This window comes from Misgurnus anguillicaudatus, chromosome 25 (genome assembly GCF_027580225.2).
Source record: "Misgurnus anguillicaudatus chromosome 25, ASM2758022v2, whole genome shotgun sequence".
Taxonomy (NCBI): Eukaryota; Metazoa; Chordata; class Actinopteri; order Cypriniformes; family Cobitidae; genus Misgurnus; species Misgurnus anguillicaudatus.
This window is the reverse complement of record NC_073361.2, coordinates 28,246,432-28,263,837: the sequence shown is the minus strand read 5'-3', so window position 1 is coordinate 28,263,837 and position 17,406 is coordinate 28,246,432. Positions and strand designations below refer to the sequence as shown.

The 17,406-nt window shown below is 34.0% G+C and overlaps 3 protein-coding genes across 7 annotated transcripts in view; all 3 read left to right on the top strand.

The window, feature by feature from the left end:
* Nucleotides 1–2,847: 2,847 nt before the first annotated feature.
* Nucleotides 2,848–7,045, top strand: LOC129426537 (uncharacterized). The gene is made up of 4 exons (XM_055182928.2): nucleotides 2,848–3,072; nucleotides 3,494–3,604; nucleotides 5,511–5,612; nucleotides 5,835–7,045. Exons 1-4 carry the CDS (start codon nucleotides 2,884–2,886, stop codon nucleotides 5,925–5,927), a joined length of 495 nt encoding a protein of 164 aa, XP_055038903.2. The 5' UTR covers nucleotides 2,848–2,883; the 3' UTR covers nucleotides 5,928–7,045.
* A 1,355-nt stretch (nucleotides 7,046–8,400) lies between these two features.
* LOC129426476 (uncharacterized) lies at nucleotides 8,401–12,152 on the top strand. The gene is made up of 4 exons (XM_055182787.2): nucleotides 8,401–8,709; nucleotides 9,073–9,183; nucleotides 9,348–9,449; nucleotides 11,442–12,152. Exons 1-4 carry the CDS (start codon nucleotides 8,515–8,517, stop codon nucleotides 11,529–11,531), a joined length of 498 nt encoding a protein of 165 aa, XP_055038762.2. The 5' UTR covers nucleotides 8,401–8,514; the 3' UTR covers nucleotides 11,532–12,152.
* A 2,554-nt stretch (nucleotides 12,153–14,706) lies between these two features.
* nrbp2b (nuclear receptor binding protein 2b) overlaps nucleotides 14,707–17,406 on the top strand; it is a 34,516-nt gene continuing 31,816 nt past the window's right edge. For 3 of the 5 annotated variants that reach the window (XM_073864178.1, XM_073864177.1, XM_073864175.1), the window contains exon 1: nucleotides 14,708–15,162. In XM_073864178.1, coding sequence (XP_073720279.1) covers nucleotides 15,043–15,162 — 120 coding nt within the window. In that variant the 5' untranslated portion in view covers nucleotides 14,708–15,042. Of the gene's footprint in view, nucleotides 15,163–17,406 lie in introns of all 5 variants that reach the window. The other 2 variants (XM_073864176.1, XM_055182317.2) reach the window with 2 other exon arrangements.

Below are 17,406 nucleotides of genomic sequence, written 5' to 3'. Positions count from 1 at the left end.
ACTGATTTTTCTATGTTTTCTCCTGCTTTTAATAATGTAAAGCTGCTTTGAAACAATTAAACAATTGTGAAAAGCGCTATATAAATAAAATTGAATTGAATTAAGATTGTTCATGTTAACAAATACATCCTTATTGTAAAGTGTGTCTGTCATTATCAGATCTTACTGTAAAAGATAATAAATGTCAGGGGAGGAATATTTACTGTGTGCACCACTGCCCAAACACCAGGCTGTATAGTGACGGTTTAAAAGAACATCAAAGCTGTTTTTGGGCAATCGTGTTTGGACTGGTTAAGATGGCTCTGATCCGGTTTGTCATGCTGTGCCGTGCTGGAGTCATGCTGAGATCCACTAAAGCTTTGAGCAAAACACTTTGAGCAAACTGTCAGATACTCTTTGAGAGAGAGAGGTCATTGCTTACAAAACCCGAAAGCACCGTTTTCTCGGAAGTCATTCTGAAATCACGTTAACTCCCTGTTTTTTTCCCTTTGTGTGTTTTTGTTCTCTTTGTAACCAAGAGTTGATCTGAAAATCTCTCCTACCTGCTTGTACCTGCTGTAGATTTGGAAGATGTCTGGAACTATATCAAATATATGAACCTGGACCACAAAACCAGTCACTGAATGGTTCTTTGAGGAACCAAAAATGGTTCTTCTATGGCATTGTTGTTATTTTTAAGTGTGTTTTGAACATAGCAATCTTAATCTCTCTCTTCCAGGGTAGGGCTTCTTTATTTTCTTATTGTCATGTACTGTTTCTACATCATGTTTAGACATGTTTAGGAATTTAATTAAACACAATTGTACAACCGCATTTTTGTGGATCTGTCTGTTATCTGCTGTACTTGTTCTTAAAGAATAGCTGAATGATTCACAGCAGTGTTTCCCAACCAGGATGGCGGGGCCTTGGCAGATTTCCAAGGGGGCCTCAAGATGACTTAAAATGATTAAAAATAGGACAAAACAAGCCTTAAAAAAGTTTAAACATTGCAAAAGTTAAGATGTTTCTTGTTCTTTGGCCATTTTAGTAGCACACATCTGTCTAGTCATTCCAAGCTCTATTTAATTTTTAAGTTAAAAATTAAGTAAGTGGGGGCCTTTAAATATTGTTGTGGGCAACAAGGGGGCATTGAAGTGAAAAAGGTTGAGAACCACTGATTTACAGTATAATTATTGTAAGATTGTGTTCATTTTAAAGTCAAATAATGTCATTATAGACCACAAGGGTAAGTACTGTACAGTAAGTGCATGTCATGTGACATTTGTATCATTGTATTAGCTGCTTTTAAATTCATGCTTAAACCCCACCTCTTAGAGCCATTATCATTGGCCAAATAAGTCATAATATTTTTTTTATTTTACGTTGTGACTTTAAAAAAATATATAAATAGTTGTTTAACGAAATTTTCATAAATAACAACTTTGGTCAACCCCTGGTTGTTAAAAAAATTGATATTTGATTTTGTAGTTATTCTATTCATTTACACCAGTTGTTCTCAAACTTTTTCGCCGTGCATATTTGTGTATGGTGCATCCCTTCACGCCCCTCTACAAAAAAGTATAGTATAAATTATTCTAAAACTTACATTTTTATTAAACAAATCTTAGTTAAAAGGACACTCCACTTTTTTTTAAAATATGCTAATTTTCCAGCTCCCCTACACTGTAAAAAATGTACTGTAATTATGCAGCTGGTTGCCTGTAACTTACTGTAGAAGATAAAGACTGAAAATGATTCACGTTCATTTAACTTTAAATAAACTGTTGCAAGTAAATAACATAAATGTAAAATCTACAGTAAGTTACTGGCAGCTAGTTGCCAGTAATACTGTAATTTCTACAGACATTTTTTTTACAGTGTAGGGTTAAAAGTTAGATTTTTACTGTATTGGACCCAATCTCCGGGTCTGGTGCTTGCACTTTTAGCATAGCTTAGCATAATCCATAGAATCTAATTAGACCATTAGCATCGCGCTAAAAAATAACCAAAGAGTTTTTATTTTTCCTATTTAAAACTTGGGTAACACTTTATTTTACGGTGTCTTTACATGTAATTATTATAGTAATAACAGTTAATTATGCATAATTACATGCAACTAATCCTAAACCAAACCCTAACCGCAACCCTACAGTAGGTACATGTTGTTGATGATTATTACTTAGTACTTAAATATATAATTACAATGTAACAGTGACGCCTTAAAATAAAGTGTAAAACTTGACTCTTCTGTAGTTACATCGTGTACTAAGACCAAAGGAAAATTTTGTGTAGGTTGAATGGACTTGCAAAACCAAGTTGTTATAACTTTGTGCTGCATTTTTTTTACAGTGTGAAGTAAAACATAAAACTTAAAATTTGCATAAAAACATATTAAACTATACATTGTAGTGCTGTTGGTTAGTAGCCTTATTTTTCTGAAGTTTAATCACACAGAATTCATAATAAATTTATGTATATTATAAAATGTACACTGTAAAAAAATACTTTGCTGACTTAAAATTTTTTGTTGAATCAACTCGGATTTACAAGTCATTTCAACTTACTATTATTTATCTTGACTAGAGATGAGTTGTTATAACTACAGGTGAGTTGTTATAACTTGTGAAATTGAGTTGACTTTCTCAACTGTATTTTGTAGGTTGTGACAACTCATCTCTGTTGACATGACTTGTAGATCTGAGTTGATTTAACAAAAATTTTTAAGGCAGCAAAGTATTTTTTACAGTGTAAAAACTGGGGCCCTCCTGCACAATCTCGGAGCCCCTCATGGGGCCACAGCCCCCAGTTTGAGAAGCACTGAGCTGCACAAACAGATGGCAAACCTCCAGGAATGAAGCTGTTTTGTGTGAATGCAGTAAGAGTTCGTGTTCAGACTGGTTAAAGATGGCCAAGCTGATGTTTGCTCTGTTTCTATCTGCTGGAGTCCTACTGACTTCAACTCAAGCTTCCTTTAGCGAACTTCCAGAAACTTATAAGAAAGGAGTCGAGCTGGCATTAAAAAACATTCATGACCACGAAAGTGTTCAGCATCATTTTCTCTTCTTAAAATCGATCCAGCAATCACAAATCGAGGTAAATGTTTCTCTTTTTTCTCTTAGCTGGCTTGCCATTATGTAACAAAGAGTTTGCTTATGATAATACCATTAAATCATACTGTAAGATATGAAGAGTTTCGTTGCAAAACGAGATAAATCCATTTTTTTTACATTTTTGTCAAAACATGTTTATTATTATGTTATCATGTTATTATTTTGTTTTACGGTACTTAGCTGTATTTTTTAAGTTATGAAGGTTTAAATCAAAACAAACCAACTGCAGATGCATTGAAATTAATTGGAATGCACAACCAACGAAACTCTTCATATAGATCATTTCTTTGATGTTTTAGTGAAAGATTAAGCTTAAAGTTATTATCTGGCATTTGTAGTACAAGTAATACACATTTAGGATTTTTTGGGGAGTGCATGTATGCATGTTTGTTATTTCTCTGTAGGCAGGGTTTGATGTCACGTACGTCTACCATAACTTTTACCTAAAAGCCACCAAATGCACAAAAGGAACCAAGAATGCGGACACGACCATGTGTGCATTCAGGAATGATCGTGTAAGTAAGTTTTGACTGTGCCATTGATACTCCAGGTCCGTAGCCAGCCTATTGAAAGGGGGGGTTCTTTTTTTCAAAAAGTGGACCTTTTTTTGCAGTTTTTCACCTCCTTTTGTATTTAATTATAAGCAGGACCATACGCAGGATTTTTAAAATACCGAGGTCCATATATGTATTTTTCTAGGGCATGCACCCTAGGAAAAAAATATTTCTCTGCTCTACATATATGAATTTCAAAAAACATCAGAAAACCAAAGAATCAAATAACACATGGTTTTGTGTATATAGATTTCAAACCATGTCAGTATGCAGAAGATTTGTGTTGGTCATTATAGGAATGCATTGTAATAATTATTTTACCATCCTGGGCACAATGGGCTGTCAGTAAAGTAAACATAGGCTTACTGAATATAGGATCATTTTAGTGAATTATCTGAAGGCCATCAATAATTAGTTTTTTAAATGAATTCAAAATATGCACACACTTATTATACACTTGATATGCTTAAATACAACATCAGTAATGCAGGAAACTAGAATTGTATAAATGGGTTGGCAGAGACTACTTTAGGGGGTCCTTATCCCATGAAAGAAAACTGTAATTATTAAAAAAAGCATAAATGAATCTACGATTACTTCATGTTACCCCACATTAGATAAATATTCTTCTTGCCCTGCATGCATTATACTAACTGTGTAAAATGTAAACATAATGCAAGCCTTAATTTTAAACTTCTCACATCTGATTTAATGTCTGTTAATGAAGCAAAAGGCTTCTTGTTAAGTGCAGTAACTTTAGTAAAAGTTGTTCAGAAAAATCAAAATTCCACGACAAACCTTAAACTTACTTTTAATAGCAGAGCTCAACACTATAGGTTACAGTCAGGACCAGTGAGTGACTTTCTCTTCTTTTGTTGTTTAATTAACTTTAATGACTTCAACAGGTACTGTTTATTGGGCTTTAAGACCGAATGCAATAAAATGTTTAAGCCAAAAGATGAATATGGGCTCATTTAAACTCCGTGCACGTGCATTACCGGTGGATGAAGCGTTGTACCGCGCACGTGATGCGTCGCGTTTTCAAGTTCAAGCTTCGCAGCAGTTCAGTACAACAAAGTGAATCTAATCATACAGTAAAAAAGATATCTTATCGAATTAAAGAGTGGCGTTGAATTTTGTTAATAAACACGCTGAATAATGGGAAGTGAATTACTGGAGGGAGTTAAAGCAGCGCATTAAATTTGGACACCCATATGTGCTCAGCTGCAGTAATGTTTGTCACCTTGACAATCAGTGCGTTTCATGTTTCACATCATTAAACTGCTGTATAATAGTCAGCGTTTGATTACTTACATCTTTCTTGTACTTCCACTAACTGCGCATCTGACCCCTGTGTTGCACCTCTGTATGCCTGGTCTGATTTTATTGGTCATCTCGGAATAATTTTGACTTTATCTTACTTAATGGGATAAAGCTCAGACCAGTTGGCTTGTGACACCACACTACCGCGAGATCTATTTAAAAGCATACGGAGTCATTTACTATTGAATCGGTCTCGCGGTGCTAAGACGTCACATGCCGATCGGTCTGCGCAGCGCAGCCAGAAGTCAAGCGAGCGCTGGGCGTTGAGTCAAATAAAACGAGCATCAGAAAATGACAGAAATCATGCGTCCAGCTTCAATAATTTATCGAATTAATTTGAAACAGGAACCCAGAATATTTGTCACAAGCATTGATTTAAACAATGATGACAATAATCAAGCGAAAAAACAACTTAAATTCTGGACCTTTTGGCAGTGAGGGGGGGTTCGTTCGAACCACCCGAACCCCCCCTGCCTACGGGCTTGATACTCATAGCAAATGTTCAGATGCGTTTTTATATAAATACACTTTTGTCTGTTTCAAGCCTCTTATTGACTGCGCCGTCTGTTACAAAACCTACGCTGGAGAGATCGAGCCTAAACCAGTACCCTATGTCAGTTGTGTTCATAAACCAGCGCTCACTGATGTAAGTCCCTTTCATATTTTTTCTATTCTCTCTACACATCATTGTGTCATGACATGCAGACTTGGACCATATTAATGTCGAAATCTAACTTGTTCACTACTAGCAACAAATCTATTATGTTTCATGTAAGCAGACCTCGGGTTTTACATCTACTGTAAGAGTAAATCATAAGTCTGCTACTATAGTATATAAATGCTGTTGTTTTGGATTCTTTAATTCAAGGTCATGAAGACAGAACGAGTGGAGCACTGTAATAAGATGGGTTATGGCAGCGGATCTCCAAGTTTGCTGACGTCTATTAAACCTTCAGGCTAATCCTGGTGTTGACATCATGATATTCTGGCATTCAGCTTTATTCCTGTGTTAGTCTATCCTGTGCTTATGTAATTCTTGAGAACGTAACCAAAGTGGGAAATGACCGTATACAGTGAATCATGTAGCTGTGGATATGTACATATGTTTGTTTTCATTCGGTGATTAAACTTTTCAAAATACTAACTTATAGAGACACCACTTTTTTTGAAAATATGCTCATTTTCCAGCTCCTCAAGAGTTGAACATTTGTTTTTGCAGTTTTGGGGTCCATTCGGCTGATCTCCGGGTCTGGCGGTACCACTTTTAGCATAGCTTAGCATTGAATCTGATTAGCATTGCGCTAAAAAATAACTAAAGAGTTTTGATATTTTTCCTATTTAAAACTTGACTCTTCTGTAGTTACATTGTGTACTAAGACTGACGGAAAATTAAAAGTTGTGATTTCAAGGCAAATATGGTTAGGACTATACTCATTCTGGCGTAATAATCAATGACTTTGCTGCCGTAATATGGCTGCAGGAGGCGCAATGATATTGCGCAGTCCCCGAAAATAGTCCCCTTGGTAATTTTCAATAGCAGGGGACTGTTTTCGGGCGCTGCGTGGTATCATTGTGCCTCGTGCAGCCATTTTTTAGTGCAATGCTAATGGTCTAATCAGATTCTATGGACTATGCTGAGCTGTGCTGGGGGTGCTGCTGCCGGACCCGGAGATCGGCTGAATGGATTCCAAATCTGTAAAAATCAACTGTTTAACTGTTTAAGTGGAGTGTCCCTTTAACAAACTTACTTTTCTTGAAAATAAGCAATAATGGCCTAGTAATGCTGTTTATTTTGTTATGCAATATTAAAGGGAGAGTCATCATTTACTCATCCTCATGTTGTTACAAACCTGTATGAGTTTCTTTCTTCTGTTAATCACAAAAGAAGATATTTTGATAAATGTTGGCAGAAATACTGACTTCTTTAGTATTTGTTTCTCCTACTATGAAATTTAATGAGTGCCATGAACAGAATTTTCATTTTAGGTTGAACTTGGACAATTGTTTTTTTTTTAAAACATTAAACTGATGAAATTTTCTGAATATTATTTCTAATAAATAAAACCTTGAGCTATCACAAAAGTATTTGATTTATTTCTATAAAGCATTTTAGAAATACATATTGTTTTAAAGTTTGACAAATAAATATGAAGATGTCAGTTTTGTTGTAATTCTTTAGAAGAATTAACAAAAATAAAATGTGTACACCAAAAGCGCGGCACTTCCATTGAAAACAATTATAAAATGCTTTGGTGTACATGCCCCCTAATAAAATAAAACTCTAGTTTATAAAAAGGTTCTTTATTGTGATGTCATAGAAGAGCCATTTTTGGTTCCCCAAAGAACCTTTGGTAACACATTAATAAGGTTGTATTTGTTACTATAACATTAGTAAATGCTACGGTAACATAAACTAACAATGAACAATATAGTTTTTCACTAATCTTTATAATGCCAATGCACTTGCTCATGTTCATTGTGCAATAAAGCTGCATTGTGTAACTTTTAGAAGGATCTCATGACAGAAATGCAGTATGATATACATAACTATATTATCAGTGTTTTTTAAATACCTTTCAAAATTAACTGTATTGTTTTTATTACCTTAGAATCAGGCATTTTTATCTACATACACTACGGTTACATGAAAGGCGCCATTTTGCACCACAATGTGTCTACAGTAGCCCTTAAAGGTACACACCACTTTTTTTGAAAATATACTCATTTTCCAGCTCTCCTAGAGTTAAACATTTGATTTTTACCATTTTGGAATCCATTCAGCCGATCTCAGGGCCTGGCAGTACCACTTTTAGCATAGCTTAGCACAATCCATTGAATCAGATTAGACCATTTAGCATCGCATTCAAAAATAACCAAGCCTATTTTCCTATTTTCAAAAAAAGTGGAGTGTCCCTTTAATGGACAAACTGCTCTACAAAGCGTATTTTGTCACTATGTTGTCTCAGACAATCACATGTTTGTCCTGTGGTGGCTACCGTAGATTCTCGTTTCGAAAGGGAGGGGTGAGCTGTGGACTAAGCAGTGGTTGCAATTCACAATCTTACTGCAAGATGTCGCTAAAAATCACACAGTGGACCTTTAACTAATGTTAACAGTGACTTTGATACATCCACTATAAAGATGCTTTTGTGCAGCAGGTTTTGTAAATGTTAAAAGTTCTTTATTTTTAAAAATGGAGCCATTCCCAGCTAGCAAGCAAAGATCTGACTGGGGTCCGGGTTTAGATCAGTGCTATATTCAGTTTTATCCATGCAGTCCATGTTAATCTAAGTATTGGCAAACTCTTCATACATGTAGTCAGTATTCTCCACTGGATGGCAGCCAGTTCATTCCAATTGCAATGGTTTTTGTTATCTCTGTGCATGAAAGTGAAAGCAATTACACAATTTCCAGAGGTTGTGCAATCTAAATCCAACCCTCTGAGATCCTCTACAAACACAGACAAGTATTACTCTGCTGGCATTCCTTCAGTTCTTTGTTATAGTCCTGAACAACTTTGAGGGATTTGTGGTCCGGATTGTAGAAACATGGCTGTGTTTTTGTTTATCGTGTTGGTCAGTGCCGGAGTCTTGTTGGCCACATCTGGGGCTCAGGATGACTTTGGCAAACTTTCAGATGACTACAAGAAAGGAGTCGAACTCACTGTCCAAGAAATCAACTCACATCCTGGAGCCCAGAGCCATTTTCTCTTCTTTAAAAGTCTGGAGAAGTCTGACATTGATGTAAGTATTTTTCTTTTGTGTTGCTTAGTAAGCATCTTGTATTCTTAAAATAGTTGAAATATGACTGCTTGTAAACAATATTTGCTTTTTTATGACTTAAGGTGCTACAAAAGGTTATTCACAGAGATGCCAACGAAGAATCATTTGTGGTTCCCGAAATAACCGTTTCTTTCTTAACTTTTAATAGTCTAAAAAAACTTTTTTTTTTACTTTTTGGAAACGTTAAGATAAGAAACATTTTAACAACATAAACGTATGATTCAAATATTTTGAGTAAGATGTTTGGCCGTAATGAAAACAAATACAGCTGAAGTTAAATGTGCTGATGAAACTAACTACAAATGAATATTTGATTTATTTTAGGGTGGGTTTGGTGTGAATTATATCTACCATCACTTTCACGCTAAACCCACACGATGTCCTAAAGGAACCTCAAATCCTAATCCAACTAAATGTGCTTTCAGAAATGATAGAGTAAGTTCAAAAGATTATTACTTAATAGCTACAAAGACATTCTGCCAAGCTGTTAATGTATTGCAACTCTTATTATATATCATAAAGTACGGTATAATCACTGATGCATGCGTTTTGTAAATGACTTAGTAATAATATGTTAATTTTTTTCTTCTATCTGTAGACCTCTTATAGACTGTGGGATCTGCTATAAGATGTATAAAGGAGAGATTCAGACTGAACCGAAACGTTATGTGCACTGCATACAAAAAACAAAGCTCACACAGGTCTGTCATGTGTTTACATGTTGTCATACATTTTTTTTATCTTTACTTATTTGATCTTTACTTATTTCTACTGTTTTTTGATTTCAGCATTTATTGCTGTTTGTTTTAGTTTTATGGTATAAGCTGCATAAGTTAACTAAGCTACATTTTTCTGTCTTAAGTTTAGTTGGCTATGTGATATATAGCGATGAAAAATTACAGTGAATTAACAGGATGTGTATGTGTCTAGTATAAAAGTGTGAGGGCAAAGTTAAAGGTTATCGGAATTGTACAGACAGAAGTGCCTCTTGCTAGTAATTAAAATCATTTCAAACTGGGTTATGAATATAATTATTCATGTGTTCAACAAGGTAAAAATTCCACTACAATTTAAAGCAATTTGTTCCTAGTAATGATGAGATTTTCACTGTGCAATAACTTTAGATCCAACAAATATAGATAGATATACTCTTCTGAAATGTAATTTGTTTTAATTTCATCTGTGAAAAGATAGAGAAAGTAGAACCAGATGCATGTTTTTTAAATGGACAATTCTCTCAGTATCATAAAATGAGGGATCATATGCTCTGGGATTTGATACAACCACTGAATGCCATTTCCAGGAAATCAGATTTGTGTTGGGAATTTTGTGTCCATGGGAAACAAAACCAGACTCAATGCTAACAATAATAACACAAAATAATTCAGGGGATCTGTTCAGTAATATTTCTTACACTGTAAATAAAAAAGTTAATTCAGTTTTTACAGAACCTTTTTTTTTCAGTCAACTAATATTTTAAAGTTGACTTATTAACTAAAAAATTAAAGTTGAACCAACAATATAATTTTTTTTTAAAGTGAGTGAATAACACCAAATAAAGACAAAGCAGAACTGACCGAAAGTCAAGCATCAATTAAATTTTTATACTGGTTTAGTTTCCCAGACAGGGCTTAAGACTAAAATGCATATTTGAACTGTCTCAACTTAAAACAGCTTAGTGCCATACAAGTACACAGTAGCAATGTGTTTTTGTGAGATATGTTTTTAAAAACAACTTAATTGTCCTAATATAAATAAGGCCTAGTCCTGGCTTAATCTAAACTCTGTCCGGGAAACCACCCGCTGTAAGCCCTGATAAGTTGAGTTTACTTTAAAAAAATGAAGGTAACTTGTTCCCTTAAAAAATTTAATAATTATTACTTAAAAACTTTAAGTGAAGTTTACTTAAACACATAAGTTGTTCTAACAACAATTTTAAGTTTAATGTATTTAATGTTTTAATTTCTTCCAATATTCCTGCACTCTTAATCCGAATTAGTTGACATTACTAGAAATTTGTGAGGAAACCCGTTGCATATAACTTTAGTTTTTATCACTTTATACTACTTTTGATGTTATAAATGGTATTATAACACAAAATTAATGACTGACTTTAAGTCAATCGTGATTCTCCACAGAAACATAACATACACAAAACTGTGTTTTTGACATACATTGTCAGTACTGTGGAGAGAAATACAATAAAACGTTCTGAACAGGGTTCATGTACGGAAACACTGATCAACTGAACGGTGACTTCACAAAATTATAATTTACACCAAAACAACATCAATAATATAAGAGCTTATACCTGTACGGCATTTTATTTACAAATATTTGAGTAGTGAAAGTTCTTATCAGTTTTTATTCTGTGAAAAAGCAGAAAATAGGGCGCAAAGGATTATGGGTATTCCTCACAACATGAACTAATAATTTTAAGTTCATTTTACTTGAATGTTTTAGTTTAAGGGATTTTGTAAGCTTAAAAGTTAATTCAACTAAACTTATTAAGCTTTGGCTTCAAAACAGAAAATATTAAGTGATGTTTACTTGATTGTTTTAGTAAAGACAATATCTGGGTTAACAGTGCCCCTTGTGTTTTAACATCGACACATTAGATGTGTGAAATGTGTTTGATGTAAAGTTTTTGACATTATAGTCATTACAAAATCAACTGTGTTCTTCTTTTTCAGGGCATGGTTGCAGCGAGAAAAGACCACTGCAGAAACATGAGTTACAGTAATGGATCTCCGTCTCTCCTAGCATCGGAAAGAAAACAATAGAGAGGAAACCTAGCAGAGGACATATATGCCATTTAACCACTTATTAAAACCACTTTATGGTTGTCCATTCTTTGTGAAACCTAATAATAAGTCTCTGTAAGACTGCAGAGTTAAATATGTGCTGTTTATTATGATGACATATAAAAACATTATTAGTCTTTTAGTCTGAATAGATCCAGTTTTGTTGAATATATGACTTGTGCTGTATGTAGCAATAGACTGAATTACATTATATTACATGACCATATTACACCAGTGTCTGTCATTTTAGTGAGTTTATTGGAAGGCACTTTCTGAGTACATCATTTAGTGATGTGTTTTATTGTGCAAATATTTTGAAACGCAAGAAATAAGACTGGATGAGTAAATATAACTTTCTGTGCTTTTATTCTGTCATGTGCTGAAATTAGTATCAAAATCAAGGACACGCCCCAACAGTCAGTGAAATGTATTTAGGGATTTACAAGATTCATAACACAGTATTATCACAGTTATTCAACACGAATCTGAATGACATCTTAAACTCATATGTTTGATATAAGTCTCTCCCACCAATGAATCACAGATGGACATTCCTGTTTTTAAGTGCACTTTGTTCAAAATAAATATATATCAAAATCAGATTTGACTTTAAATGCATTACATTTATAAAGTTTGAATTTGTAAATTGTTAGTTGTTTGTTGATGGAGCTCACGTAACTGAGCAAACATTGCGCAATGTGACTTGTTTATAACATACCACAACTTAATGTGGCATCTTCCCAAATCCATTACAGGTGTAAAAAGTTACTCCGTGTTTAGGCCAGTGTGTCAGTGTAAGAGTTTATGACGTGTTTTAACCCAAAACAAGATAAAGGATTTTAAAAATTTGTGATGGAGTTATGAAATAGCTCATAACTTTCTATACACTAAAAATGCTGAGTTGTTAGTATGGACAAATTAAAATGTTTAGTTCGGAAAATGTCCATATTCGACCCAACCATGATTGTAGGCAGACTTTAATGCGATCAAAGTCCTTTAAAGATCACAGAGACTGTGAGTAAAATATTTGATTATAATTATACAGACAGACCACATATGGGTAATATTCACGAAATTAGACTTTTGAGGTGTCATGAAATATTTTGATAAAAAAGTAAATGCAAAGTAAGAGTTTCAAAATAAGAAACATTCAGTTACAAACATCTCTTCATGTATTACTTTGCACGTGATTTCAAATGACATCATACAAACCAATTTTGTTGTTTTTTCCACATTTAAGGGGAAAATTTTCATTACCGCAACATGTCCATGACTGGATTTGGGTTCTTTCTAAAAAATCAAACAAATAAAAAGCTTCAGTGCATGTTATATTATAAACATTTACAGTAAAGATGTAACAGTAACATGTGGTATTTGGTGATCATTGGTAAATGTAAAGACAATAATAAGGAATATAAATGTGTCCAAGACCAATTTTCTCATCCTCCGCAACAATTTTCTATCATTGTTTAAGCCTTCAAGAAACTAACATTTTCCAAAAAAAAAACATTTGTTGGAAGGGACATAATTGACTGTGACACTCAAGATCAGGTAAGCAGTTCTTTTTTTTCTCTCCAGAAAAGTTGACATTTTGTTCGTCATAGTACCTAGACAACTTTTTAGAAACATGAGTTTGCATATATTTAATGTAATATCATGTTGCGGTAATGATCATTTTTGATAATGATAATCTAAAAATGTAAATAATTTTATAGGAAATATTTTTAAATCCTCTAAAAATAATGGTTATAGTAAGTTCAGACCTTAATCTTATATGTGCAAAAAAAAATAATTAGCTTCAAGGGCTTTTTAAAAATGTTGATGATGGACACGGATTTTGTGAGAATGGACACTGGATATTGTGAGAATAACCCATATGGCAAAATATATATGTTCACATACGATGTCAAATATTTTTCAAATGACCAAAAAAATGTGCTCAAATACATTTTAAAATATATTTACAAAAAAAAATTTCACCAATATATTTTTTGACTTTTTGTGTATATTGAAATATATTTTAAAGCATTTATATTCACGTCACATTGGAAGAAAAACTTTTTTGTTTGTACTAACCTGTAGACATAATGGGGCAGTTTCTTGGACAGGGCTCATCCTAAAATGCAATTTAAAAACATCTTGAACTTGTCATGAATGTAGAGGAACGAACCCAGATGCAGGCGTAGATGAACAAAAACAAGTTTATTTTGGATAATCAGGGCCACGTGCTTGTCATGATTTCGCCACAAGGAGCAAAAACTATGACATGAAGGCAGGACCATGACAAAATTGACATATCTTTACATACATAAGTGCCATTGTTTTGTCTCAGGATGCACACCAGTATTGTTTTGTTTTTTTGCAAATTATGTTAGTAAAAACTACTTAAATATCCCAATATAAATAAGGCCTAGTCCTGGATTAATCTAAACCCGGTCTGTGAAACCGACCCAACAGGTTTAAAAATGTTAAAATTAAATATATTTTCAACTGCAAAAATACACTTTATAAACGTTTATATTTTTGTCAGGAAAAATATATTTTTGCCGTACGGGTTGTAAAATTAGAAATGTATTTGTTTCCCCTAAAATACATTTTTAAATATATGTTGATATATGAATGTTAAAACCAAATACATTTTCAAATGAAAAAAATATATTTAATTAAGCTTCACTTTCTAAAAAATGCATTTAGCATATATTTAAAACATATTTATGGCCAGAGATTTTTTTTTTCTTTTTTGCCGTATGGGACAGAGATTTTTTTATGCAGTTTTGAAAGACATTTTAAAGAATACATGAATATTGAAACTATTTAAAATAAAGGAGAACGCATAAACAGAATGGAAAAGCTTATCAGTTCCTTTGTGTTTGATGCTTTTTAGTTAAAAAAATATAATGCGTGTGTTTTCTTTCATTGCAGTACAGTGACCCCTGTCGGCCACTGTATAAATGCATCAAAACAACATGATACTGAATAAAGTTGGCAAAAGCCGTAAAGCGTATTTGACCTAACAACAACCCAGCACTTTTTTTAGTCTAATAATTTTTTTGTAGTCCCTACTTTTTATTATTATTATTGCAGGGTGTATGTGAACTGAGCATGACTGCAATCTGTCCTTATTCTCCAGTCATTACGGTAACCGGTGAGTCAACAGTTGCGCTCTGTGTCGTGCAGTGAATGAGATAACGGATGATTTTAACAACACTTACACACATCATGTGTTATTACACACACGATCGATATTATGTTCGAGATTAACCGATGCAATTTGTGTTTAATCGTGTAATGTTTTTTATCCACCACCCACGAACGAAAAGATTAGTTTTCTTGCAATAACACGTCCTCGTGACCGTTTGTGATTTATTTACTGAATGTCCACGCGCAGCCGCGTATCGAGCACCTTGCGCGTCATCTCCAGCGCGTGTAGAGGCGTTTTGCGCGCGGTGTTTATGTGAACGGGGCCGATTGTTTTTGTGTGAAATATATAATGACCATGTCAGTCCAGGAAAATACTTCAGGATCAGGGGAGAAAGAGGAAGAAAGCGAGGATGAGAGTGAGATTGTGGAGGAGAGTCCGTGTGGCAGATGGCAGAAGAGAAAAGAGCAGGTACTCAATGCATGATACATTTATCAATAAACCTGCATACATAGAACCACAAATATTAAACAGCATTCTTCTGATGTCTATAATCTGCCTAGTCCGTGATGCACTGGTAGACCACCATGGTGTACCAAAATGCTTTTAGGTGGTTTGTGAAACTCAGATTGATTGGTCATTATGCATGCATGCCATGCTGCTGTCTACTGTATGTAAAATGCTGTTTGGTTATGTAGCTTAGTTAGTATAATTTCCCCAAATTTACTAATAGTCACCATGATACCCAAAAACAAAGATGTGCACCAAAAAATGCTGTTTAACTAATCAGTTGTTATTATTATGTTGACGTGGCAGCCCAAACCTACTATTTAGGATGTCTCTTCACTGATACTCAGATTTATTGTGTATAAGAAAACTGCGTTCTAGGTAGGGACCTCATGATGCCCATTATGCAAGTAGGCAGCTCACAATATCACCATGATGACCAGAAATACAGTCTAGATAGGTAGCACACTATGTGCTCACAATGCTGTTTTTGTAGTACAGTATGATGCCTAAAAGGAATATGCAACTTAACATGTAATCACCACGATGCCTGGGAAGTGTGCACTATGTGCCCAAAACTCGTGTGAGTTAACACATAACACATACTGTTGATACCTCTCACAATGCCCACATTTGCATCATTTTAGTTTTTTATTTTAATTTTACAAAGGACTGAAACGCCTGTTATGATACGTCTATTAACATGCATAACATTTGATAATTTAAGCTGAGTGTGAGTTATAAAATGTGATGTTTTGTCATATTAGTGACAGACTTCAGTCTCTTTGCACTGTGCACGTTGTGATATTAAAGTTGGGTTGAATGAATTTAACAAGATAAGGACTAAGTGAAGGTTATCATAACCTCACACACATACTGTAGTTGGACTCTCCCCTATTGATGCTTTCTTTTCTTTGGCAAATGGAGTTATAATGCCAGCCAACCACACAAAACTATATTTCCGGCATCATATTTGTATTAATGTTCCCAAAAAATGGTATCTATCTATCTATCTATCTATCTATCTATCTATCTATCTATCTATCTATCTATCTATCTATCTATCTATCTATCTATCTATCTATCTATCTATCTATCTATATGCTCGTAGGTCTTTGGTGTAATGGAAATATTTATGTCAGTATACTATACATGGTAGCATAAGACTTAGACTTCATAAACTTCATAAATAATTTTGGAAAAAGCACCGGCGTGCAAACTGCACTAGGTCTTCATGAAAGTAATTGTAATCTTTGATATCAAGGATCAAATTCTGCAGATAGACACTTTAGAGACCCAGTTGGGTGAGTTTGCCGCTGGAAAACAGTGTACCAGCACTGGATGGTAAGATGGAGACGCTCAGCAACATAACAGCACTTAAATATGATGATTCCACATTATTACTGTCTGCTTGACTGATGCTTTTCCATTAGGGTGTATGGAACTGGAATCGGCCATAACCGGACACTTAACATGATGATGTCTGACGGTGTTAGCATTGATAGTTCTTTCATGACATTAGATGCAACTTACTGTTTATATATACTGAAAACTTTAGATGAAGTTGCTTTAATGTGCAAGGAAATCACGTTTGGGTGATTCTCACGAAATCCAGACTTAAAAGGTGTCTAGTATCAGATTTTTTTTTAAAGCATTTGAAGCCATTGTCTGAACTTACTATAATCATTATTTTTAGAGGATTTAAAAAATATTTTCTATAGAATTATTTAAATTTTTTAGATTTAGAAAAAAATATCATTTCCGCAAAATGGTTCTACATTAAATATATGCATTTACAAACTCATGTTTCGGTAATGAGAACTAAAAAGTTGTCTAGGTACTATGACAAACAAAATAAGAACTGCTTACCTGGTAGCCATCTTGAGTGTCACAGTCAATGATGTCCCTTTCAACAATTTCTTTTTGAAAATGTTAGTTCTTTGAGGGCTTAAACAATGATTGAAAATTGTTGCGGAGGATGAGAACATTTTTCTTGGACACTTTTATATTCCTTATTATTGTCTCTACATTTACCAATGATCACCAAACACCACATGTTTCTTTACTGTAAATGTTTATAGTATAACATGCACTGAAGCACATTTATTTTAAAAAAATTTTAATTATAAATATTTCCATCTCAAAGAAACCAAATCCAGTCATGGACACATTGCGGTAATGAACAAAATTGGTTTGTATGATGTCATT

Excerpts from the sequence above, each read along its gene's own strand:
- LOC129426476 (XM_055182787.2), top strand. The coding sequence starts at position 8,515 with ATGGCTGTGTTTTTGTTTATCGTGTTGGTCAGTGCCGGAGTCTTGTTG. Across the intron at positions 9,184-9,347 it reads GTGCTTTCAGAAATGATAGA|CCTCTTATAGACTGTGGGAT; the intron begins GTAAGTTCAAAA and ends TCTATCTGTAGA. Across the intron at positions 9,450-11,441 it reads AAAAAACAAAGCTCACACAG|GGCATGGTTGCAGCGAGAAA; the intron begins GTCTGTCATGTG and ends CTTCTTTTTCAG.
- LOC129426537 (XM_055182928.2), top strand. The coding sequence starts at position 2,884 with ATGGCCAAGCTGATGTTTGCTCTGTTTCTATCTGCTGGAGTCCTACTG. Across the intron at positions 3,605-5,510 it reads GTGCATTCAGGAATGATCGT|CCTCTTATTGACTGCGCCGT; the intron begins GTAAGTAAGTTT and ends GTCTGTTTCAAG. Across the intron at positions 5,613-5,834 it reads ATAAACCAGCGCTCACTGAT|GTCATGAAGACAGAACGAGT; the intron begins GTAAGTCCCTTT and ends CTTTAATTCAAG.